The sequence below is a fragment of the Notechis scutatus genome, chromosome 6, assembly GCF_049901735.1.
Source record: "Notechis scutatus isolate UNSWTSFEM ecotype Mainland chromosome 6, rNotScu1.2, whole genome shotgun sequence".
NCBI classification, from domain to species: Eukaryota; Metazoa; Chordata; class Lepidosauria; order Squamata; family Elapidae; genus Notechis; species Notechis scutatus.
Window position 1 is genome coordinate 76,326,067 of NC_142014.1, and position 25,471 is coordinate 76,351,537.

General features: G+C 43.6%; 1 protein-coding gene across 5 annotated transcripts in view; it reads right to left on the minus strand.

The window, feature by feature from the left end:
* Positions 1 to 1,526: 1,526 nt before the first annotated feature.
* Positions 1,527 to 25,471, minus strand: part of GATA3 (GATA binding protein 3) — a 93,392-nt gene continuing 69,447 nt past the window's right edge. For 3 of the 5 annotated variants that reach the window (XM_087968898.1, XM_087968897.1, XM_087968901.1), the window contains 3 exons: positions 14,883 to 15,028; positions 4,573 to 4,698; positions 1,527 to 1,838 (listed from right to left, as the gene is read on the minus strand). In XM_087968898.1, coding sequence (XP_087825024.1) covers positions 1,554 to 1,838; positions 4,573 to 4,698; positions 14,883 to 15,028 — 557 coding nt within the window. In that variant the 3' untranslated portion in view covers positions 1,527 to 1,553. The remainder of the gene's footprint in view (positions 1,839 to 4,572; positions 4,699 to 14,882; positions 15,029 to 25,471) is intronic. The other 2 variants (XM_087968900.1, XM_087968899.1) reach the window with 1 other exon arrangement.

Genomic DNA, 25,471 nt, shown 5'->3' on the forward strand with positions numbered 1-25,471 from the left:
CAAACTTGGCAACTTTAAGACTTGGAGACCTCTGGCCAGTGGTGGGGTTCAAATAATTTAACCACCAGTTCTCTGCCCTAATGATTTCTTCCAACAACCAGTTCACCAAATTGCTCAGAAAGTTAACAACCGGTTCTATTGAACCGATGCGAACCAGCTGAGTCCTACTGTTGCCTCTGGACTATCTATCGTCTTCGTGACTCTTCTCTCCACAAATCTTGAAGACCCTTTTGACACGTCACTTCCCATCCCTTCCAAACCACAAGCCGACATCAAATTAACAGAATTTAATCTAGTTTATTCTCCAAAAAAAAAAAAAAGAGGAAAAATATGAAAATGGAAAAAAAAAAAACCAAAGCGCAGTTCTTAAACACTAGCAGCAAGTAAAATTTGTACAACCATTCAAATCTGCATCATAGGATGAAATAAATCTACACCTTGTCTTATTTGAGAGCGCTTTTTTTTTTAGTTATACATACAAACGACAATTACAAGAACTGGTTCACAATGTGAATAGGCCTTAAGACAAACTGGCTGTGACAGACAAGCTACTGTGTGTCACACCAGGTCCCCCGTTACCATCCTTTAACCCCTTCTCCGTTGATCAGAGGCCCGTCACCTGGAATGGATGACTTGCTTACAGCTTGGATGTAATTTTATCTTTTTTTAATGCATCAAAATAATTTTCAGCCAGCAGGTGAGGAGAGAGAGCGAGAGCACGCAAAACAGCTAAAAAAGCATTAACTGGCAATTTGTACATTTGCCGGTTTGTCCATTCTCTGCAGACCGTACCATAAAATATTTCTCATGGCACTCGTACTATCCATACCTCCAAAATCTCTTTTCTTTTTTTTTTCTTTTCCCCTCCCTCCCCCGTTTTTGTTTTTACAGCTACCCAGTTGTCAATCTTCATCCAAAAAAACAAAATGTACAATATTTCTTACAATATAAGTTATACAGTGTTCAGCAGTGTTTGCTTTCATTTCGGTGGGAGGGAAAAAGCAAAGGAAAGGGGAGAGAAGGAAGGAGGGAGGGAAGGAAGGAGGGTGGTATGGGTTTTATTATTATTATTTATTATTATTATTATTATTATTTCACAGCACTAAAAACTCAGTTCGACAGTGAAGTTGCGTGGCGATGGTTTATTCACAAATGGCCTCCAGATTTCGGTGGTTTAGAAACACAAAGACGCTCGCAGTCAACTTTCTGTAATTATTCCATCTTTGCTTTGTTTCTTTCGTTCCGAGGATTTCAGCCAATTTTTACCATTTTTCCATCTTCCTTTATTTTCCCGCCAGTCCGTTTTAGCGTCTGCATCGAACAGTTTTTGTTTTTGTTTTTTTTGAAAGGGCCAGGAAAGTTTCCCCCTCATGAGGCAAATATATAAAAGATAACTTTCTCATTCAGAGAAGTCAAAATAAAAAAACAAAAAACAGGAACTTGGTTTCTTCTTTCTTTTTTTTTTTCACTTTTTTCTTTTTCTTTTAAGCAGGAAAGTCTCTATTTTTTTTTATTTTCTTTTTCCCCCTCTCTCTGCCTGAGAATGCACTCTTTTAGCCCATGGCGGTGACCATACTTGAGGGGTGGTGAGGTCCAAAAGACAAGCTGGAAGAAGGGTGCATCGGAGTCGGTGTGGTCAGCATGTGGCCCGAATGGCTGAAGGGAGAGAGGTGACTGATGGACGACATGTGTCTGGAAAGGGTGGCAGGATTGAAGGAGCTGGTCTTGGGGAAATCATCCAGGCTGTCGTGAATCTTTTTGCTCTTCTTCGACTTGCTAGACATCTTCCGGTTTCGGGTCTGGATGCCTTCCTTCTTCATGGTCAGGGGTCTGTTAATCTAAACAAAAATCAATTAACTTTTTTTGTGAGCTGGTCATGTCTCCAGCTTGTCCAAAATCTCTCACGCAAACACGCACGATGGCGAAGACCTAGAGCCGTGACGGCGAACCTATGGCACGCGTGCCAGAGGTGGCACGCAGAGCCATTGGTGCGGGAACATGAGCTCCAGCCAAACTTACCTGCATGGTTCACGCGCGCACCTCCCAGCTGGTTTTCGGCCCATTTGAGGCCTTTTTCAGCCTCCCAGAGGCTCAAGGGAAGCATCTGCAGCCTTTGGAGACCGAAAAACAGGCCCGTTTCATCACTTCTGGTATTTGGAGGCCAAAAAATGGGCCTGTTTTTCAGCCTCCAAAGGCTACAGGGACTTCCCTTGAGCCTCTAGGACAGTGATCCCCAACCTTTTCTACGCCGCGGCCCGGTACCGGCATCAGCTGGGTGCCGCGGCCCGGTACCGGCATCAGCTGGCGCCGCCATCTTTTTGATGAAAAGTGCTTCCGGTGACCTCACCGGAAGCACTTTTTCATCAAAAAGATGGCGGCGCTGCGCTCGTGAGCTTTTCCGGCAGAAATGGCTTTCTACCCGGAAAAGCTCACCAGAAGCGCATGTCGCCATCTTTTTTGATGAAAACGTGCTTCCGGTGAGCTTTCTACCCGGAAAAGCTCACCGGAAGCACTTTTTCATCAAAAAGATGGCGGCGCCAGCAAGCCAGCTGCCCGGTACGAGTTGTTCCGCGGACGGTACCGGTCCGCGGCCCGGTGGTTGGGGACCCCTGCTCTAGGAGGCCGAAAAAGGCCTCAAACAGGCTGAAAATCAGCTAGGAGGCGCACGCAGTAAGGGGATGGTGGGGGTGGGGGGTGTTGAGCACCCATGCGCAGGGGAGCGGGGTGCATTGCATTGTGGGTGCTGGCACACGCGCCCGCTTTCAACACACCACAACAAAAAGGTTCGCCATGACTGGCCTAGAGCAGTGTTTCTCAAACCGCTTCAAGGAGCATGGACTTCAATACCCAGAATTCCTTTGCTGGCTAGAGAATTCTGGAAGTTGGAAGTCCGCACATCTTAAAAATGGCGGAAGTTGAGAAATGCTATTTGAGAGCAGGGGGTCCCCAACCTTGGCAACTTTAGGGCTTGTGGACTTCAACTCCCAGAATTCCTCAGCTAGTCATGTTGGCTGGGTAATTCTGGGAGTTAAAGTCCACAAGTCTTAAAGTTGCCAAGCTTGCAGATCCCTATTCCAGAGCAAGGACCGACAAAACAGGATGTAATTTTTTAAAAACTGGCTAGCAACATTCATTTACGTACAGGTAGTCCTCGACTTACAACAGTTCGTTCAGTGACCCTTCGAAGGCACTGCAAAAAGTGACTTCTGACTGTTTTTCACACTTACGGCCGTGGTGGCACACACACACACACACACACCCCGGTCTCATGATCAAAATTCAGACGTTTGGCAACTGACTCATATTTATGACGGTTGCAGTGTCCCAGGGTCATGTGATTCCCCTTTTGCGACCTTCTGACAAGCAAAGTCAATAGGGAAGCGAGATTTGTTTAACAACCGTGTGACTCACTTAGCAAACTAAGCAGGGATCCACTTAACAATCCTGGCAAGAAAAGTCGTAAAATGGGACAAAATTCACTTAAAAACTGTCTTGCTTAGCAACCAAAATTTTGGACTCCATTGTGGTCGTACGTCAAGGACAACCTGTGTATAAATTAATTAATGTATATAAAAATGTATATGTATTTGACTCACAACCAACCATTTATTTTGCAACCAATTCAAAGTTAAAACAGTACTATAAAAAAGAGTGACTTATGGCCAGTCCTTGCACTTATGACCATCACAACATCCTCATGGTCGTGTGATCAAAATTTGGCAAGTGACACATATTTACCACATGCTGGGATCCTTTGCAACCTTTCCCGCTGCTTCCAAAAACCTAAGTCAATGAGGGAAGCCAGATTCACTTAACGACTGCATGGTTAGTTGTCTCTCTGCTTCCCGATCAGAGACGATTTATTTTTAGATGGTCGGTGACGATGGGAACTGTAGTCCAGCTCCATATGGAAGGACAGTGCATCCCCATTCTTGAATTAAATCTCATCAGCCCAGCTTGATTTAGGAAGCTTCATGGGTGTTCAAACACGATCAACGTACACCAAAACAGAAGGTAGGGAAGTACGGCCCTTTTACTACTTGTGGACATCAACTCCCAGAATTCCTCAGCCGGCCATTTTGAGTCAGCCACGGCTGGCTGGGGAATGCTGGGAGTTGAAGTCCACAAGTCATAAAGAGGCCATCGTTCCCCATCTCTGCTTTAGATGGTCCACAATCCCTTTCACAGCAAGGTTCGACAAGGGTATTGTGGGAATTTAGATGGAGGATAAATCTGAAATTTGGAGGATAGGATGGAAATTCATGGAATTTCAAGAACTCTGGGAGATGAAGTCCACTGTCGTTCCCCGTTCCCTGGACTAAAATGTCCTGCATTTGATCTCAAGACGGCAAACTAAGGTGAGCACATCAAAAGCAGTTCAATTTAGCTTTGCCATGTAATGCAGCGCCGCCGTTCCACCTTGTCCAAATTACGGACTGTGGACTTCAACTCCCAGAATTCCCTAGCCATCATGGAGCTGAAGTCCACAAGTCTTCACAGTAGACCGGGCTGGATACCCCTGAGGTAACGCAACCGTGTTATCTCTGCTGAGAGGATGACCATCTCACTTACATTGTGGAGCTTGTAGTACAGCCCGCAGGCATTGCACACAGGATCCCCATTGGCATTCCTCCTCCACAGTGTGGTGGTTGTCGTCTGGCAGTTTGCACACGATGTCCCAGCCCGTCTTGCAGCTGACTGTGGGGAGAAGAGAGAAAGCAAAGTCACCTCACCATTGATTCACGTGGTGGTGGTTTTGAAGACCCTAAACTAGTATTTCTCCATCTTGGTGAATTTAAGATGGGTGGACTTTAACTCCCAGAATTCTGGGAGTTGAAGTCCACCCATCTTAAAGTTGTCACTGTTGAGTAACCCTGCCCTAAACCATCACTGTGCATCCTACAAAAGCAAAGCCAGCCCATTACAATAAACCATGCATCGATTCACTGAGTTCTTCAGAGGTTGGATCCAAGTGCAATTGTGTAGTCACCTCTTTGGGTCTTACATTAGCCCAGATCCTGTTGATAATCATGGGTGTTATCTGAGTAGGATTGCATCTTTCCCCAATGATCATGCAGGCAACAACGTCAAGATCAAAGTCTCATGATTGTCGATGGTGAAAGACACAAGATTTTAATCAACAAGAATCTCAATACTTAGTTCAAAGTTGCAAAAGCCAACTCAGAAGCCACCCCAAAAATAATATTTATTCCAAGGCTCAGCATTGGTGTTTCTCTTGGCAACGAACCAGAACCCAATGAAATGGAAAAACTTCGAAAGAACCAAGAGAGAAATATTTTCAACACGCCATTAAACTTTGGAGTGTGCTACCGCAAGAGGTGTTGCTGGCTGATTGGCAGCAACAAGGGTGGGACCCATCCATGAAAGTAGTGGAGACAGACAGCTATTGGCCCTGGTGGCAGTGGGACAGCCTCTGAAGAACATCTATGGGTAGTCCTTGACTTACAACCACTAGTGACCCTACAAAATTACAACAGCACTGAAAAAAGGGACTGATGACCACTTAAAAGCCTTGGTGGCGCAGTGGTTAGAGTGCAGGTACTGCAGGCTAATTCTGTTGATTTCCGATTGCCACCCGCTTCAGCAGTTCGAATCTCACCAGGCTCAAGGTTGACTCAGCCTTCCATCCTTCCGAGGTCAGTAAAATGAGGACCCAGATTGTTGGGGGCAATAGGCTGACTCTGTAAACTGCTTAGAGAGGACTGGAAAGCACTATAAAGCGGTATATAAGTCTAAGTGCTACTGCTGTTGCTATTTTCACACTTACAACTGTGGCAGCATCCCCATGGTCACATGACCAATTTTGGATGCTAGGAAACGGGCTCATATTACGATGGTTGTGGTGTCCGAGGGGCATGTGATCCGCTTTTGTGACCTTCCGACAACCAAAGTCAATGGAGGGAAGCCACATTCTCTTAACAAACATGTCGCTAACGTCACAACTGCAGTGATTCACTTAACAACTGTCTTGCTTAACAACAAAAACATTGGGGTCAATTTTGCTCATAGGATTGGTGGCCCACTGGGAGAAGACTAGGTCTAATCCAGCAGGGCACTGCTTATATTCTTATAATCTCTACCCATAATTTTTCAATGTATTAAACCAGGGGTCCCCAACTTTAAGACTTCAGCTCTCCAGCTGGCCGGAGAATTCTGGTAGTTGAAATCCACAAGTCTTAAAGTTGCCAAGTTTGGAGATCTCTGTATTAAACAATAGAGTTCCCAGCTACGAACAGTCAGAGAAAGAAAAAACACACAGATGAACAACAGTCTTAGATACATTATTCACGGGCTTCCCTAAAACCAGTGGGATCATTCACCATGTGCATCTCCAGATGATATCAAGAATATATCCACCAAGTTCTATCATTAAGGTTTAAATGATCAGAGATTAAAAGTCAGGCATACTAGAGTTTAACCGATGAAGCTGCTAGAATTGATCCCTCCAAACTGCCTTACAGCATCCAAGACTTTCTCAAGATCCAAGAGATAGACATCTCCACATAGAGGGCCAATTTTCCATCCTACTGCTCCTTATCAATTGTCTGATGTCCATCCAATGTTCGGTTTTGACACTTAAACCTTAACCAACCTGCGATCACCTCTTGTGACCTTCTGACAAAACAGAGTCAACGGAGAAGCCAGATTCACTTCACAACTATGTGACTAACTAACAACTGCTAACTAACCAACCAACCAACCACTTGTGGCCAGAAAGTTTGTGAAATGGGGTGGGGAATTCAGTTAACAACTCTCTCGCTTAGCAACTGAAATTTTGGGCTCAGTCATGATCATGAAGCATGCCGTGGTGACCCACTTCTCTCCATCGAGGTAGAGCAACTATGAGGCTTCACTCAGTAGACACATCTGTCAGGATTTCGGTGATCGCCCTAATTAAATCATAAGCCTCGAGCCAAGCTTCAAAAAACTTCAAAAGATTTATTAGGAGCAACATGCCAGTATGACCTGTATGAAGCCAACTCTGAGACATGTAACTTACAATCACCTATGACCCTGTCTTCCCCCATCCTGCTGGTGTATAATAATTCGTTCATGGGCTGGGTGTCATCAGTCACTTTCTCCTATAAAGGATTTTCGTGGGCAGAAAACCTGGTTTCCTAAATTACAATCTTTATAAGATAAGCTTGGAATGTGCTTCTGATTTTATTTGCCATATGCTCCTTCGGGTCTTTCCCCCCTCATCCTCGTGGCATCTTGGAAACAGGCATAGGAATGTTTCACAAGTTGACAACATCCGCTTCACTTTCTTGGATCCACAACTTTTGGATGGAATTTGGAGAGCATGGCGCTCTCTCACAAAATGGCTGCCTTCAAGGATGCCATTCCCGATTCATAAAATGGCCACCGAGAGGATGACAGCCAGAGCCAAGACACCCGCTGAGAAGAAGTTAACTAGGAGGCCTGCTCCATGCAACCTTCTCATGGTCCTCCCTAAAACTTCAGCTTAGTTTTGCCTTCCTTCTCCTGGTGGAGACGGGCAAACATCCAAGCAACGAGCCCCCCTCGTTCATTATTTCTTTAAAAAGTCTGCAGGACTCAAAAAAACTATTCTTTTTCTAAAGAGTATTGAGATTGGCCCTTTGATTTCGAGCTTGCCCAGTTTCCATCGTAGTAACAACGCGCTTTGATAAATTTAAAAAATGGGAAACGGATGGACCCGGGGAGGTGACGGATGCCAAGGAAGGCGTCCTTGGACATTTGGATCCCACCATGTGGGCAGTTGGAAGCATTCTCCATCCACCCACCTCCATCTCCTTCAATCTATGTTGCTTCTCTGATGGGCAACCTGGCCCTCATCCCACCATCCCACCCTGGGGACTGTGCATTGCCGAAGACGGAGTTAATTAAAGATGCTAGGCATCCAAAATCTTTCTCCTTGACATTCTTCTCTGTGTTCCTCTGAGGCTGGAGTCATATGTTCTGCAGACTGCTTGTAAACAACTCCTCAACCACCGTCCACCTCAAAATGATCAACCGATCTTTTTCGGTTAAAGTTCTTCTCACAGTTCTCCATGACTAATGAACCTCAGCAGTGGCTAACACATTTTAGTCAAGCCATATGCCTATGTTTTATCCCAAAATGTAAAAAGCTTGTTCCCAGTCAACTTGAAGATTTGCGCAGTTGTGTGTGTGTGTGTGTGTTTTAACTACAACGTTCAGGGCTGAACGTGGTACATCCTATCTGTAAAATAATGTCACTGCTCAACAATTTAGTTATGAGAGTCTAAACATCAGGATCAAATTAATTATGATGCTGTGTTTAAACACATTATTTCTCAGACCGGCGAGAGAGGAAACAATACTATAGAGTTATGTATTTCTCTGAGGTTTCTTTGACCAAAAACAGTGCATCGGTCCCAATATTTCTCTTTTGTGATTTGCAAAGTTTCCAAGATCTGGACAGACAGTCCTTGACTCACAACAATCTGTTTGATGGCTGCTCAAAGTTACGACGGCACTTGCAAAAGTGACTTGCGACCATTTTTCACACTTATGACCATTGCAGAGTTCCCGTGGTCACGTGATCAAAATTCAGACTCATAGTTGTGACGGTTGCAATATCTGAGGGTCATGTGATCCATTTTTGTGACCGTCTGATGAGCAAAGTCAACTGGGAAGCCAGCTGAATGGATTCCCTTAGCAACGGTGGCAAGAAAGGTTGTAAAACGGAGTCAAATTCACTGGGAGCAAATGTCTCGCTTAGCAACAGACATTTGTGGCTCAATTGTGGGCGTACATCAAGGACTGCCTGTATCTGTGATTTTCCAAGGCACTGCCCAAATAATATTAAAACCCAGCTTTGTGGCCTTATGGACTAGAAACATACCGTTGTTGTTTTTTTTGCCCAATAAAATCTGAATGTTTAAAAGCCCTATCACAAAACATCCCTGGCTCTTCTGAAGTAAGTCAGATAACGTAGAAAGGAAACCTACAGGGTCTATTATTTTAAATATTTTTTTATTATTATTTTACTTCCACAAACCATGCCTGAGCTATAAACCAGGGTTAATTTTCTTTGCTGACAGCAGTGGAATCGCAACAAGTTTCACTTTGACTGAACTGAGCCTGCAGTGCCTTTTCAAATGACTGTTGTTGTCAGTTTTACAGTTGATTCATACTGTACTTTGTTTTTTTGTCAATGAATCATGCCGTATTTGGAATTCTCCAATATTGGCGTCTATTCCCCACCACGGGTAGTCCTCAACTTATGAGTAAATCCTTAGCGACGGATCAAAGTTACAGCAAATCTCCCTAGGACTACATATGGCCTGAATTCAAATTTAAAAAAAAAACTTGTAAAAAATCAGGCACAGTGACCTGCTTAAAAACTGGCATGATTTATGACAGACCTAATTCAGGGCTCAATGACAGCCGTAAGTCAAGGACTACCTGTAATATGGTCCAATGCAGCTGATCTGGACAGAAACCCAGAGAATCGTCAAGCCCTACTCAAGATATCCCAGTTGCTCATTTAAAAATTACAGGGAGTCCTGAACTTACAATCATTCATTTAACAAATGTTAGGTCAGTGCTGAAAAAAAAAGGGACTTAAAACCAGTCCAGCCACGTATAGAGCCGTGGTGGCGCAGTGGTTAGAATGCGGTATTGCAGGCTAATTCTGTCGACTGCCAACTGCTGGCAGTTCGATCCTGACCGACTCAGCCTTCCATCCTTCTGAGGTCGGTAAAATGAGGTGCCAGTTTGTTGGGGGTGGGCAATATCCTGACTCTGTAAACTGCTTAGAGAGGGCTGTAAAGCGGTATATAAGTCTAAGTGCTAAGTAAGAAGGAAGGGAGGAAGGAAAGAAGAAAAGGGAATACAGGGAGGAAAGGAAGGATGGAGGGGGAGGGACAGAAGGACGGAGGGAAGGAAAGGAGGGGAATACAGGGAGGGAAGGAAGGAGGGAGGGGGAGGGACAGAAGGACGGAGGGAAGGAAGGAAGGAAGGGGAATACAGGGAGGGAAGGAGGAAAAGAGGAAGGAATGGGAATACAGGGAGGGAAGGAAGGAAGGAAGGGACTGTTGGTACAGTAGTTAGAATGCAGTATTGCAGCCTACTTCTGCTGACTGCTGATTGCCAGAAGTTCAGCAATTCAATTCTCACCAGGATCAAGGTGGACTCAGCCTTCCGTCCTTCCAAAGTGGGTAAAATGAGGACCCATATTGTGATGGCAACATCCTGACTCTGTAAACCACTTAGAGAGGGCTGTGAAGCACTGTGAAGCGGTATATAAGTCTAAGGGCTAGATTCATCGAAGGAAGAATTTTAAAACCGTTATAGCCGCTGGATGGAGGAGGGAAGGTTTTAATTCTCAAGGAATCCAGGGGCTTTCTTATTTATTTTGGAAATTTAGCAGGAGTTCTGTGGGCGCCACCAGATCATCATCCAACAGCAAAGGTTCTCAGGTCCGATGTACTGTATATTTGTGCCAAGGAAGACTTAAGAACAACTCTTACGTTTTTTTCAAATTCAAATTCATAATAGAAAGGGAAGGGACCTTGGAGGTCTTCTAGCCAAACCCCTCTGCTCGTGGTTCGTCCCCAACTATCGATTCTCCCAGAGGAGTTAGAGCTACCACTTAACATAAGAAAATATGGGAGTTGTAGTTTCAGCGAATCTTGAGTTATGGATGATCAGCAATACCCTTGGTGGCCTCGCCATGACAACTGCATGTCTTCCATTCCCTTTTAAGACCTATTTTCATCCTGTGCATATAATCATGCAAATCAGCACATGCACTCTGTCTTCTTTTGCACATGGGGGCAAAAGGGTATCTTAATTTTTCTTCTGATTCTCATATGTTGGAAACCACATCTAGCACACTACAACCAGGAACTCTCCTGACACATACCAAAGTATTCTTTCCCAGCATTGGATGCAAATTTATTCTAGCAGCTGGTTTGGGGAAAGGAAGAGAGCTGTTAATTATACTACAATCAAACGGAAGAATTTTCATATCTAACTAATGTCTGTGTGCTTGCGTGTATATCTCTGGATCAATCATAAAGTAAAATAATCTAAGAATTCTAACAACTTTTGACGATCAAAGCCCTTCCCCTTTGATCCTGACAGGGCCCAAGGTTAACTCTTATCAATATCTAATATATAAGGGGCTGCCACAAAGAAGAAGGGAGTCAACTTATTCTCCAAGGAACCTGGAGGACAAAAACGAAGAATGGTTGTAGGAATGGGTTATGTCTAGTCTAGTGAAAAGAAGGACCAGGGGAGACATGATAGCAGTGTTCCAGCATCTGAGGGACTGCCACAAAGAAGAGGAAGTCAAGCTATTCTCCAAAGTACCTGAAGGCAGGACAAGAAACAATGGGTGGAAACTAATCAAGGAGAGAAGCAACCCAGAACTAAGGAGAAATTTCCTAAGAGTGAAAACATTTAACATTTTGCCACCAGAAGTTGTGAATGCTCCAATCGCTGGAGGCTTTAAAGAAGAAACTGGAAAACCATTTGTCTGAAATGGTGTAGTGTTTCTTGCTTGAGCAAGGGGTTGGACTAGAAGACCTCCAAGGTCCCTTCCAACTCTGTAATTCTGTTTTGTTTAGCTTCTATTCTGTTCTGACTCAGCCCTTTCATCCTTCCCAGGTTGGTCGAATGAAGACCCGATTGTCGTGGCAAGCAAAGTCATTGGGCAAAGCCAGATTCACTTAACAACTGCAGGGGTTCGTTTAACAACTACGGCAAGAAAGTTGGGGCAAAACTCACTCAACCACTCTCTCGCTTTACAACAGAAATGTTCAGCTCTTTTGTGGTCGTACATCAAGGAACACCTGTATGGGACAGCCCTCCCTCACCTGAAAAAGGGTTTATATATTAAGAAAAGGAGACATGGTGGCTCAGTGGCTAAGATGCTGAGCTTGTCAATCAGAAAAGTCGGCAGTTCGGCAGTTCAAATCCCTAGCACCATGTAACGGTGTGAGCTCCTGTTCCTTGTCCCAGCTTCTACCAACCTAGAAGTTCGAAAGCATGTAAAACATGCAAGTAGAAAAATAGGGACCACCTTTGGTGGGAAGGGAACAGCGTTCCGTGAGCCTTCGGCATTTAGTTCTGCCGGCCACATGACCACGGAGACGTCTTTGGACAGCGCTAGCTCTTCAGCTTTGTAACGGAGATAATGCTGCCCCCTCTACAGCCGGAAATGACTAGCAAGACTAGCATGTATGTGTGAGGGGAACCTTTACCTTTACCTATATTAAGAAAGGGAGGGGGAGAGGCAGGATTTCTACTTAAAGGTCCAGCATTATCCTCTCTACCAGTCCCTGCAAAACGTTCCTCTGCTCCCTCCTCTCCCCCATTTACAATCCAAAGCACCAGCCGATTTATCCAAACAGCCTTGTACGTCTTCCAAAACCTTTAGAGAAACAGATGTAACAAACAAAAACAATGTCCTATTTCCTTAGGGCCAAACGACACGGTACACGCAGGCATATGGAACTTCCCTCCAACTTTTATTTTCCCTAATGAGAAGCAGCTTCGGAAGGACGCTCAGTCGTGGGTCGGGCACTGGGAAGAGGAAGGGGCTGTGTCATTCTCTTCCCTCGGACCCGTTTATAATCCCACTTTGTGTTGTTTGGTTTTTGGGAAAGCGGTGTGTTTTTTTTTTAATCCTCAAAGAGGGGATGGGGTTGTGGGGGGAAATAACCCAAAAAGGTCCTGGAAAAAAAAACCCCAGGTGGGCTGCAAAAGACTAGGGGAAAAACAACATCCTAATGAGAGGTGAGGGAGAATGTGCTTCTCCTTATCCAGTCACCTGGCATTCTAACAATCAAACACAGTTAAGCGTGAGAATGGCTCAAATCCAGGATTAGGATAGGATCTCGCTATCTGTGTGCCTGTAAGCATAGTGCCTCCATTTCTCTCTCCATAACCAGAATCTGGTTAGGGCCCTGCTCTGCTGTGGAATTGACAATCCACAGCCTATATCCACGAATGGATAAAAAGAGGACAAACACCACTCCCCTTCTAGCACTGATGCTGTTACCTAGTTGGGTCATGAGACGTCTGAAAAGGAAACAATCTCAAAGAGTGCCCAGAACCCCACAGTTCTCTTCCTCCTCCCCCTCCTTCCCCTCTTCTTCCTCCTCCTCTTCTCCTCCTCCTTGCAAACTCCACTCCTTTCTAGCACTGATGAAGTTACCTAGTTGGGTCATGAACGGTCTGCAAGGAAACAATCAAACTGCCAAGAATTGATCATGATCGAATTTTGATCATGTGACCAAGGGGATGCTACAACGGTCATAAGTGTGAAAAAAAATGGTTATGACTCACTTTTTTCAGTGCCGTTGTAACTTCGAATGGTCACTAAATGAACTGCAGTCTTTCACTGTTGAGTCTCTCACTCATTTTATTACAGAGGAAGTTGAGGTAAAAACATCCTATTCTTTTCAGCTTCTGGAACCTTTCGGTACTCTTAACAAACCCGCCTCAGAAGATAAGGCTGTCCACCATCTTTAAGCTTTCAGGACCTTTTTAATTTTTGCAAACCATCAGGATCAAGGCATTGTATCTCCCCCCACTTCCTTTCCCCCTAATCAATCCTCTCTTTCCCATCTTTTTCTGCATCTTCTCCATCTTCAACCACCATCACCCTCAAAGACAAACCGTTTAAGATCATCCTGACCCTATTTTTCATTTCAAAGCAAAAGTTCCAGAATTTTTTTTTTTAAATAAAAGACATATAGAGAGAGACAGAAATGGTACATAACTTGGCACTCATGGTGAAAAATGGGGAGCGGGGCCCCTCAAAAACTCTCTTCTGTACAGACAAATAAGACTTTGGGCGGATTGGCCCAGTTCTAGTCCCTCCAGAAAGTTCTCCATCTTGGGCTGAGGAAAGAAGGAAGAGGAGGAGGAGGAGGAGGAGGTAGAGGAGGAGGAGGTGGAGGAGGAGGTGGAGGGAGGAGGGAGGAAGGAGGAGGTAGAAGAGAAGGGATGGATGGATGGAGGTAGGGAGGAGGAGGTAGAAGGGAAGGGAGAGAGGAGGTAGAAGAGAAGGGATGGATGGATGGATGGATGGATGGATGGATGGATGGATGGATGGATGGATGGATGGATGGAGGTAGGGAGGAGGAGGTAGAAGGGAAGGGAGAGAGGAGGTAGAAGAGAAGGGATGGATGGATGGAAGTAGGAGGAGGAGGAGGAGGTAGAAGGAAGGGAGAGAGGAGGTAGAAGAGAAGGGATGGATGGATGGATGGAGGTAGGGAGGAGAAGGTAGAAGGAAGGGAGAGAGGAGGTAGAAGAGAAGGGATGGATGGAAGTAGGGAGGAGGAGGTAGAAGGGAAGGGAGAGAGGAGAGGAGGTAGAAGAGAAGGGATTGGATGGATGGATGGATGGATGGATAGATGGATGGATGGATGGATGGAGGTAGAGAGGAGGAGGTAGAAGGGAAGGGAGAGGGAGGAGAGAGAAGGGATGGATGGATGGATGGATGGATGGATGGATGGATGGATGGATGGATGGATGGAAGGAAGGAAGGAAGTAGGGAGGAGGAGGTAGAAGGGAAGGGAGAGAAGAGGTAGAAGAGAAGGGATGGATGAATGGTTGGATGGGTGGAGGTATGGAGGAGGAAGTAGAAAGAAAGGGAGGGAGGGAGGAGGTAGAAGTGAAGGGACGGATGGATGGATGGAGGTAGGGAGGAGGAGGTGGAAGGGAAGAGGGAGGGAAGAGGACGTGATGGTAGAGAAGGGATGGATGGAAGGATGAAGGTAGGGAGGATAAGGAAGAGGAGTGGGAGGAAAGAAAAAAGGAAATAGAAAGAAAGAAAGAGAAGAGAGAGAGAGAGGAGAAAAAGAAGTTAGTGCATTTTTTGAAATCCGAGTTTCACTTACCAGTCTTCTTTTGGGCTTTATCAGCGGCCGATTTTGCCCATTCATTTTGTGGTACAATCCACAGGCGTTACAGAGGTAATGCCCTGTGCCATCTCGCCTCCAAAGTGGGGTTGAGGTAGCTCCACAGTTTACACACTCCCTGCCTTCTGAAAACAAAAGGGGACACAAATCATTGAGGGAGGGGCAGTAAAGGAAGGAAGAGGGGGACACGTCGGGTGGGACAGGGTTTCTCCGCTGCAGAGATGAGGTTTATTACATTTCTACAGGTAGTCCTCGACTTACGGCCACGACCGGAGCCCCAAATAATTTCCCTTGCTAAGCGAGACAGGCGTTCAATGAGTTCTGCCCCGTGTCACCACCTTTCCTGCTACCGTCGTTAAGTGAATCAGTGCAGTTGCTAAGCAAGTCACATGTCGGTTAAGCAAATCTGGGTTCCCTACTGGTTTTGTTTGTCAGAAGGTCGCAAAAGGGGATCACATGACCCTCCTGGGACGCTGCCAGCATCATAAATACAAGTCGGTTGCCAAGCATCTAGATTTTTGTAACTAGGGGGATGCTGCAAGGGTCATAAGTGTGAAAATATGGTCATAAATCACTTTGTAAAGGGAGGGAGTACACCTGAACAAGGGAGTACACCTGAACAGTCGCTACACGGAAGTTTTTAAGTCAAGGACTACCTGAAATACCCCTACATCCAGTGGTGGGATTCAGCTGGTTCGCATCGGTTCATTAAAAACAAGTTGTTAACTTTTTGAGCAGTTTGGTGAACCGGTTGTTAAATTATTTGAATCCCATCACTGCCTGCATCTAGGGGTCCTTGGTAGTCCCCAACCATGAGGGGGGAGAAAAAAAGGCAAAAATGAAATTAAATGACTGCCTTCTGCCCAAATGCACAATTAAAACCATAAATTAACGATATGGATAGGAAAAAACAAGAGCTACGCAGACATTCCAATTGCAAGGGGAATCCCAAGAGATCATCAATATTTCTGGATAATTTGTGTGCAACAGGATATTGAAACACAGTGAAACACATTTTCCCTTTTGCATTCAGATCAGGACACCATGTAGAACAAGGGTCTTCAAACTTGGCAAGTTGAAGAACTTGTGGACTTCCAACTCCCAGAATTCCTGAGTTAACATGACTGGAGGAGGAATTCTGGGAGTTGAAGTCCACAAGTCTTAAAAGCTGTCAAGTTTGAAGACCCCTGATGTAGGACATACAGAAGAAGACAGTCGGAAGGGACCTTGGAGGTCTTCTAGTCAAACCCCTGCTCAAGTAGGAGACCCTATACGATTTCAGACAAGTGGTTGTCCAATCTCCTCTTAAAAGCTTCCAGTGATGGAGTATCCACAACTTCTGGAGGCAAACAGTTCCATTGGCTGTTTTAATCAGTGTCAGGAAATTTCCCTTTAATTCTAGGTGGGAATCACGCCTTGATGGACAGAATAAAATAGAATTGGAAGGGACCTTACAGGTCTCCTAGTCCAACCCCAGGCTCAAGCAGGAAACCCTACACCACTTCAGACAAATTGTTACCCAACCTCTTCTTAAAAACCTCCAGTATTGGAGCATCCACAACTTCTGGTGGCAAGTCGTTCCACTGATTAATTGTTTTCACCCTCAGGAAATGTCTCTTTAGTTCTAGGTACCCCCCTCTCTCTTTCTTTAACAGGTAAAAAATTTTTTCCAGGTAAGCGTGCCTAGAAATGTAACAGTATTGAGAAATGCTGAAGTTGACTTCACCTCAGTACAAAGCTACTCGGAAATTTGAGTTCAATGGCTCAGAAAAGATGGTGCATAGGAGTTGAACCCTCAATCAATTATATCATTCATCGGGTTAACACTGTATATACTTACCAATGAATGGAGCACTGGCTCAGATTAAGATTGGATCATTCTCAGAATCAATGTTTATGGAGATTCTCAGTCCTTCGGGTTCTGGTTGTCTCACAGGTGTTTGGTTTTTTTTTTTTCAAGAGGCAACTGGACTTTCTGGTTTTTCTTTGAAGACGTTTCACTTCTCATCCAAGAAGCTTCTTCAGCCCTGACAGGATAATCCTTCCATTCCCCCAGAAGCTGAAGAAGCTTCTTGGATGTGAAGTGAAACGTCTTCAAAGAAAAACCAGAAAGTCCAGATCTCAGAATCAATAAACCCACCAACTTTCCAAAGGAACTTGCATCAACCAGGGATCAACTTAATTTTCAGTTTGTTTCACCGTGTGATCTGTGCTTTGCTTTTTGAAGTGTCACCTCTGCTCCAACCTTCAAATAATTTAACCTTCTTCCAGTCTGAAACCCTGAAACCTCCAGTCTTGGCAGTAAAAATAATTAACAACAATTTATAAGTATAAATTATGCAGCCAAACAAAGAAGACCTGCTGTTTCATTATTAAGGAACGGTATTTCATCAATTGAGGGATTCTTTGAATTAATTAATCCAACCAATTAAATGCTGCAGCTCCGCAAATGATAAAAACCTTTTGATTTTGTGAAGACAGCGTAAATCTAACAGTAGTGCTTTACTCAGAGGTTCATCTCTTCCAAGTTCAACAAGAGAATCCCTTCATAGAAAGCTTTATTGACATATTTTTCGTACTTTCCACTGAACTGTTCACACAGAAGTAAAAGATTTAAAAACGTGTACAAACAAGAGCAAAAATTGAGCCATTCGGCATAACCCATTAAAATGAACTAGTCATGTGCACACCAGTGGGTTAAGGCTGAAAATTAATCAACCTAAATTCCCTGAATTGATCAAAAGCAGCAAAAATTTAAATGACAATATACGGTGTAGATAGATCTTCTTTCTACAAAGTAAAATCATGCGGTTTGGTGGGCATGTCAGGGGAAGGTTACTGTAAAATCTCCATTCCCTCCCCCACTCCACTAACCTGCTTTCCAGCTCTGTTCTCCTCTGCAGGGCAACCAAAGAAGACCCGGCCGATCAGCTGGGACTCGGGAGGCAGAGAAGAGATGGGGGATTGGGGCCAGTCAGAGGTGGGATTTGCTGGTTCTCCGAACTACTTAAAATTTCCGCTACCATTTCTCCAAACTACTCAAAATTTCTGCCACCGGTTCTTCAAACTACTCAACTACCGGTTCTCCGAACTACTCAAAATTTCCACTACCGGTTCTCCAGAACTACTCAAAATTTCTGCCACCGGTTCTCCAAACTACTCAAAATTTCCGCTAGTGGTTCTCCAGAACTGGTCAGAACCTACTCAATGCCACCTCTGATTGAAGCAGATGCAATTTCATAAGAAGTTTGTGTTTACCTTGCTTGAACACCTGTGATTTAACTGTGCCACACAAACTAAGTTTGTTGGTTTAACTTATGGGCCAGTATACAGGCAGTCCTTGACCTACAACAGTTCATTCAGTGACCACAGCACTGAAAAAAAATGACTTACGACCATATTTCTCGTAGCATCCCCATGGTCACGTGATCAAAATCCAGACGTTTGGCAACAAAACTCCGCACTGGCGTCAGGAATGGCATCCGGCCATTAAAACACTCTGCTAGCTCCATTCAGTTGCCCAGACTCCACCCCACAAGGGATTATGGGGTTGTTAAAAGATGATGATGATGATGTTTGACGTTACAACGGCAGTGGGAAAAGTGACTTATGACCATTTCCACACTTATGACATGCAGCATTTCCATGGTCATGCGATCAAAATCCAGGCGCTTGGCAACTGATTCATATTTATGACGGTTGCAGTGTCCGTCCGTCCCCTCCCGGGGGTCATGTGATCCCCTTTTGTGACCTTCTGACAAGCAAAGTCAATAAGGAAGCGAGATTCGTTTCACAACTGCGGGACTAACTTAACTGCCATGATTCACTTACTAACTTGTGGCAAGGAAGGTCGTAAAATGGGACAAAACTCACTTCAGAAATGTCTCCCTTAGCAACAGAAAATTTGGGGCCCAATTGTGGTCATTCGTCGAGGATTACCTGTACCGCTAGGGAATCCAGAAACTGGATTATTTTTAATTCGACGCGTAGGTGGAAAGGAAGACAATGGGGTCTTTCAATGTTCTCTGTTAATTTAGTTAAATCTTTAAAGGTTATTTAAGTTAAGTTATAGGCATTTTATCCAGGTGCATGCTGTTTAAGCATTAAAAAGCTCAGTTCCTACCCATTGTGTTCTTTTTTCCATATCTTTAAACAACAGTATATCACGCATCTGTTACTATTTCCTTTGTAAAATAAAAAATACCAGCTGAAAAAGATCTATATTAGATCTAAAGTGACAAACAGCCATGGCCAGACAAATTTTACTTATTAAAATTAATCCATGCCAGAAAAGTGTCTACTCAGCCCTTAATAATTCTCAGATGAAAAATATTTCCCATTTATACCATTAGAAGTTCCTACTATTGATCCAGAATCTAAACTGAACTGAAGAAGCTTCTCAGATGGGAAGCGAAAGGTTTTCAAGTAAAAAACAAAGGAAGTCCAGTACTTGCGAAACAAGTATATTTGGAACCTTCCTCCATCTTTATCTAAATCCAGAGGTGGTATTCAGCCGGTTCTGACCAGTTCTGGAGAACCGGTAGTAGAAATTTTGAGTAGTTTGGAGAACCGGCAAATCCCACCTCTGACTGGCCCCACCCCCGTCTATTCTCCGCCTCCCAAGTCCCAGCTGATTGGCTGGGTCTTCTTTGGTTGCCCTGCACAGGAGAACGGAGCTGGAAAGCAGGTTAGTGGAGTGGGGAGGGAAGGGGGATTTTACAGTAACCTTCCCCTGCCACGCCCACCAAGCCATGCCACGCCCACAGAACCAGTAGTAAAAAAAAAAAAAAATTGAATCCCAACACTGTCTAAATATGACCTAAATATCTTCCGGCAACCACCATTTTTTTTCCTGCCTTTGCATCTTCCCCCAACTTAACAACAAGAATACATTAACCTTACGAATGTGACTGTCAAGGTACCTTTTTTTTTCCCTCTGTTCATTTGACACCATTTGTGGGTAGCCTCAAACTGTGTCAGATCTGCTCCACATTGCTGCCAACAAAGGGCTGCCAACCAAGACAGGCAAAGGGAGGACAACGGGGACAGCAAAACGTCACGCTGGGAAAATTTGCTACCACCAACTCAAAGGAGGTTGAAAAGCAATTTGATTTAACAACAGACATCAGACCTTTGCTTAATTTTTTCCAAGAGAAAAAAAAATTAGCATCCAGAATAACAGAGTTGGAAGGGACCTGGGAGGTCTTCTAGTCCAACCCCTGCTCAGGTAGGAGACCCAATACCATGTCAGACAAATGGTTGTCCAATCTCTTCTTGAAATCTTCCAGTGTTGGAGCATTTTACAAGTTCTGGAGGCAAGTTGTTCTACTGGTTCATTGTTCTCCCTGTCAGGAAATTCCTCCTTAGTTATTGTTTCTTTTATTTTTTTTATTTTTCTTATATATATCCATGTATTTGTAACTATGTTTTTACTTATACCTATTATCTTGTAAGCAACTGACAAATAAAAAATAAATAAATAAAAATAGTTCTAAGTTGCTTCTCTCCTTGATTAGTTTCCACCCATTGCTTCTTGTTTTGCCTTCAGGTGCTTTGGAGAATAGCTTGACTCCCTCTTCTTTGGGGCAGCCCCTGAGATATTGGAACACTGCTATCCTGTCACCCCTAATTCTTCTTTTCTTTAGACTAGACAAATCCAACTCCAGCAACTGTTCTTTATATATATTTAGCCTCCAATCCCCTAATCCTCTTTGTTGCTCTTCTCTGCTCTCTTTGCTAGAGTCTCAACATCTTGTATCGGCTAAGATCTCCTTCCCTTTCTTGAAACCCCACTTTTACTTAACTATCAGCCGTCCTTGCTCCAAAAGAGGGCTATAATTAACACCTCAGTGAATTAAACCATGGGACAATCTTAATAAGGCTCTGTGAACTTTCTAACATGCTTAGCTTTTACCCTGTGGCTGAAATGAGTTATGTGCATTTATATAATGTCATTATTTTCTTCTGTCCCTCTCTTGAAATTCAGATGAGAAACTCTTCCAAATTAAAAAAAAAGTGTTTTTTTTTTCTCTCTCTCTCTCTCTTCTTCCCTCTCTCTCCCTTCCTCCCTCCCCCTTTCCCCCTCTCTCTCCCTCTCTCTCTCTTTCTCCCTCCCTCTCATTTTCCCTTCCTCCCTTTCTCTCTCCCCTCCCTTCTCTCTCTCTCTTTCTCCCTCCCTCCCTCTCTCTCCCTTCATCTCTCTCCCTCCCTCCCTCTCTCCCTCCCTCTCCCTCTCCCCTTCTCTCACCCTCCCTTTCTCTCTCCCTCTCTCGTTCTCCCTCCCTCCCTCTCTTTCCCCCTCCCTCCCTGTCTTTCCCTTCCTCCCTCTCCCTCTGTCTTCTTCCCTCTCTCATCTCACTCTCTAATCCATTTTTATAGCAATGCTGATATAGAATGAATGCAGTAATGATGGCCTTGTGTTATTACTCCTGTGGGGATGTACTTCAAATGAATCTCACCATTTTCCTGCCTAGGTAGTTTCTGGCAGCGCAACCTCTTATTATGACACTGAGGCCGTTTTTAACTTAAAACGAAACAACGGTAAGGAGGAGAACGGTTGTGACCGCAGACTGAGGTTCAGATACCATTTTTTTCCTACCACGAACACATATTCCAGTCAGAGGAATTATTTTAAAAGCCACTTGCCCGAGATGCAAAACCATCAGGTTTGGGGGATGGCAAATAAGTAACTGCAAAATAATCCTTGACTTACGGCAATTAACTTAGTGACCCTTCAAGGTTGCAAAGACGCTGGGGGGAAAAATGGTCACACGTATGACCGTTGCAAGCATCCCCACAGCCATGTGATCAAAATTCAGCTGCTTGGCAAACTGACTCATATTTATGATGGTCGCAGCATCTCAGGGTCATGTGACACCCCCCCCCTTTTGCGACGTTCAGACAAGACAAGACAATGGGGAAGCCAGATTCACTTAACAATCGTGTTACTCACTTAACAACGGCAGCAATTCACTTAACAAATGTGGCCAAAAAAGGTGGTAAAATGGGCCAAACCTCACCTGTCTGGTGTCAACTCGTAAAGCATTTCTATGCCTGTTTTTGAGTTGCCATAAATAAGGAGGGGGGAATCTGAGGGAGCATTACGACAGTTTAAAACCAGAAGTACACTCCACACTTATCTTACAAAGATTCTCATGCCCTTGTTGGAGTCTTATTGTCATGCCCTTGTTGGAGATTGAGCAGCTGACAGGGAGCGGGAGGGTGGCTCCGGTGACTGTAGAAGACACAGGGGAAGGGTACAGTCCGGCTGGGCATTCAGAGGAAGACCCAAGGCCACCCCCTTTTTATCCTAGGGCATGCAAGGAGGAACGGAGAAGGGAGCAACGTGGCTTACGAGAGAGAAAAAGGCCCTGATCCCTTTCATTAGTTGCAACTGGGAGAACAGGATATAAGAAGGACGTTTGCACACAGCTCCTTGCTGGAAGCAAAGAGTGCATTATCTTTGTCGAGGCTTATCTGGGTTTTGGCATCCTCCTAACTGTGGGTGCTGCATTATCTTTTGGAAGTCTGCAATTTATCATCCTGGCCTGTCGTGTTAATTACTTCAGCGTGGTTTGTGTTGGTTTTTTTTATTTCTAATTATCTTTACTTAGGGTTCAGACTGCATTTCTTCCCTTTCGTAGACTGTTTTTGGAAGACTTTGATCTCCAGCCGAGGATAACTGGACACTGGGGGCCAAATTAGAGGCATTAAAGGGAATTTATTCTACTTTGGTGACTTTGTTATTTTTGTGCCATCCAGGGGGTGGGGTGATGTCATCACAGATTGTAGCTAGGCTACCAGATCTTCTGCCTGGGAAAGTCCTTCATTGGAGAACATGATTGATGACACCCAGCCTATGAACGTGCTTCATTGGAGAATCTGATTTATGATACACCCATGTGGGAGGGGGGGAAACAAGGTCACAGGTGAATGTAAATTACAGAGTTGTAAGAGTTGGATTGTTTAAGTTAATGTTGACGTGTTGCTCCTAATAAATCTTTTGATTTTTTTTGAAGCTTGGCTCAAGGGTCATGATTTAATTAGGGAAATCGCGGGAACCTTGACATCTTGCTTAACAAGCAAAATTTTGGGCTCTGCTATGGTCGTAAGTCCAGGACTATCTATACTGTAACCAGTCTTTCATTTCAATCAGCCCAGCCATCTCTATTTTCCATGGATCAATCCACCTGCTATAGAGGTAGATTATTTGCAGGTTAAAATGTGTATTTTCAATTACTGACATATTTAAAAAGTTATTTTCAACTTATTTACAGATTTAAAAGTGTATTTTCAACTTATTTATAGATTTAAAAGTGTATTTTCAACTTATTTATAGATTTAAAAGTGTATTTTCAACTTATTTACAGATTTAATAGTGTATTTTCAACTTATTTACAGATTTAAAAGTGTATTTTCAACTTATTTACAGATTTAAAGTGTATTTTCAACTTATTTACAGATTTAATAGTGTATTTTCAACTTAATTTATAGATTTAAAAGTGTATTTTTCCTACAGAGCGTTTCACGTTGAGAGAGGACTCTTCCCTCCTCCATGTCTGCTCAAAAGGCAACTTGAAAATAATACAATAACCTAAAACAAACTAGAACAAACCAGAACTTTAATGCAAAGCCTTATCTTCCCTGCATACTAATTAATATAAATAACTTGAACTTTGCAAACTTCAACAGCAGATGTGAAAGGCAGGACCAATAAAACCTAAGCAGTTTTCACATGGAAGATTAAAATAGCCTTTATTGGTGCCACATGTTGGTGTTGCTAATAGATGCAGAAAAATGTATATACATTCTAATGTCAGTTTTATACTTGCATAGCAGGCCAATTGGTATACAAAAATGCCTGCAGTTGATTTATGCCAATAGAAAGTATCTTCCAGGGGGTGGGGTGATGTGTGTGTGTTTTTTTAAAAACATATTTAGGAAGAGAGAAGGCAAAATGTTTTTTTGCAACTGCACGTGCTAGTAATTCTTTTTTCTTTGAATGTGGGTCAAGGGAACAGACAGAGGCTCTAAACTAATCTAATCCTGTGTCATGTTATCTCAAAAATAACTTCATTGTATTCTGGGAAGTGCTATTTTTCCACACTGCATCCTTCGTGGACAAACGTGTGTGTGTGTGCGTGTTTGTGTGTGTGTATACCAATTTTATTAATTTATGATATAGTGTACAAAAAGAATACAAAAGAAAAGAAAAGGAGAAATAGGGAAGATTGGGAAGAAAGTGGAAGGAGAAAATGTGGAGGAGAAGAGGGGGAAAGATGGAAAAAAGGCATTGACTTCCAACTTCCTTTGGTGCAATAGAATAGGGTAATAACATCAAACCACAACTTTTTAATTTTACATAGTACTTTAAACTAGCTATTTCCGTTATCTACTGTGTTTCCCCAAAAATAAGACCCAACTGGAAAATAAGTCCTAGCATGTTTTTTTTTCAGGATGCTCGTAATATAAGACCTACCCCCAAAATAAGCCCCATATAAGATTGTCAGCCAGATGGATGCATTTAGCGCTGTATTTCCCCCAAAATAAGACCTACCCGGAAAATAAGCCCTAATGCATTTTTTGGAGCAAAAATTAATATAAGACCCGGTCTTCTTTTCGGGGAAACACGGTATTTAATCGATAAAGCCCAAAATCAAAAATGGACAAACTTCTAATTTGATGGAAACCATCTGAAACAAGGCAAAGTCCCTACGAGATGGGAGCACTTGAAAAATCACCGAGTCTTAAAATACAGTAATTCAAATAAAAGTGTTTCCAGGAAGTGTATGCGATATTCTCCAACTGTATCCCCGTGGAATTCCCACAGTAGGTAGGGAGGTGTTTCTCCACTTGGATATCCTGAAGACGTGTGTGTCAAGTCATAAAATATATGGTCTTTTTAGAGTTGCCAACAGAAAGGGAGGTGGGAATAGTACAGCAGCTTGCAAAATGAAATTGCATTCCATAAATGTTTTCAAAGATAGTAACTAGGTGACTGAAGTTTCTCCAATGCAAAATTCTAACTGGAGAGCGTGATTGATGACTCTTGGCTATGGATGTGTCCCATTGGAGAATATGAATTACGATACACCCAGGAGGTGGGGGGAAACCAGGGTCAAAGGTGACAATGAATGATGTGCCTCAGAGTCAGCTACACCCAGGCAGTGTCGGACAGTTTAACTCCCAATAAATCCTTTTTAAGTTTTGGAAGTTTGGCTCAAGACTCATGATTTAAATGGAAGTAGCTGCCGAAATCCTGACAGTGTGGATGTCAATTCCCAGAATTCCCCAGCCAGCATGCATGGACTTCAACTCCCAGAATTCCTGTTGGCTGGGGAATTCTGGACGTTGAAGTCCATCCATCATCAATCTGCCCAGGGGGAGAAACACTTGGAATAATCTCTCCCCACAGAAACAGGGGTAAGTATTATCAGTACTGAACTGCACTGCATTCCAAACACTCTTTAACCATATATTCCATGCTGTGTGGGTAATTTCACTGGCCTCTTGCATTGCCTGCCAGTTTTGTAAAATCCTCTTTAACCAACTGCAACTTTTCCAAGCAT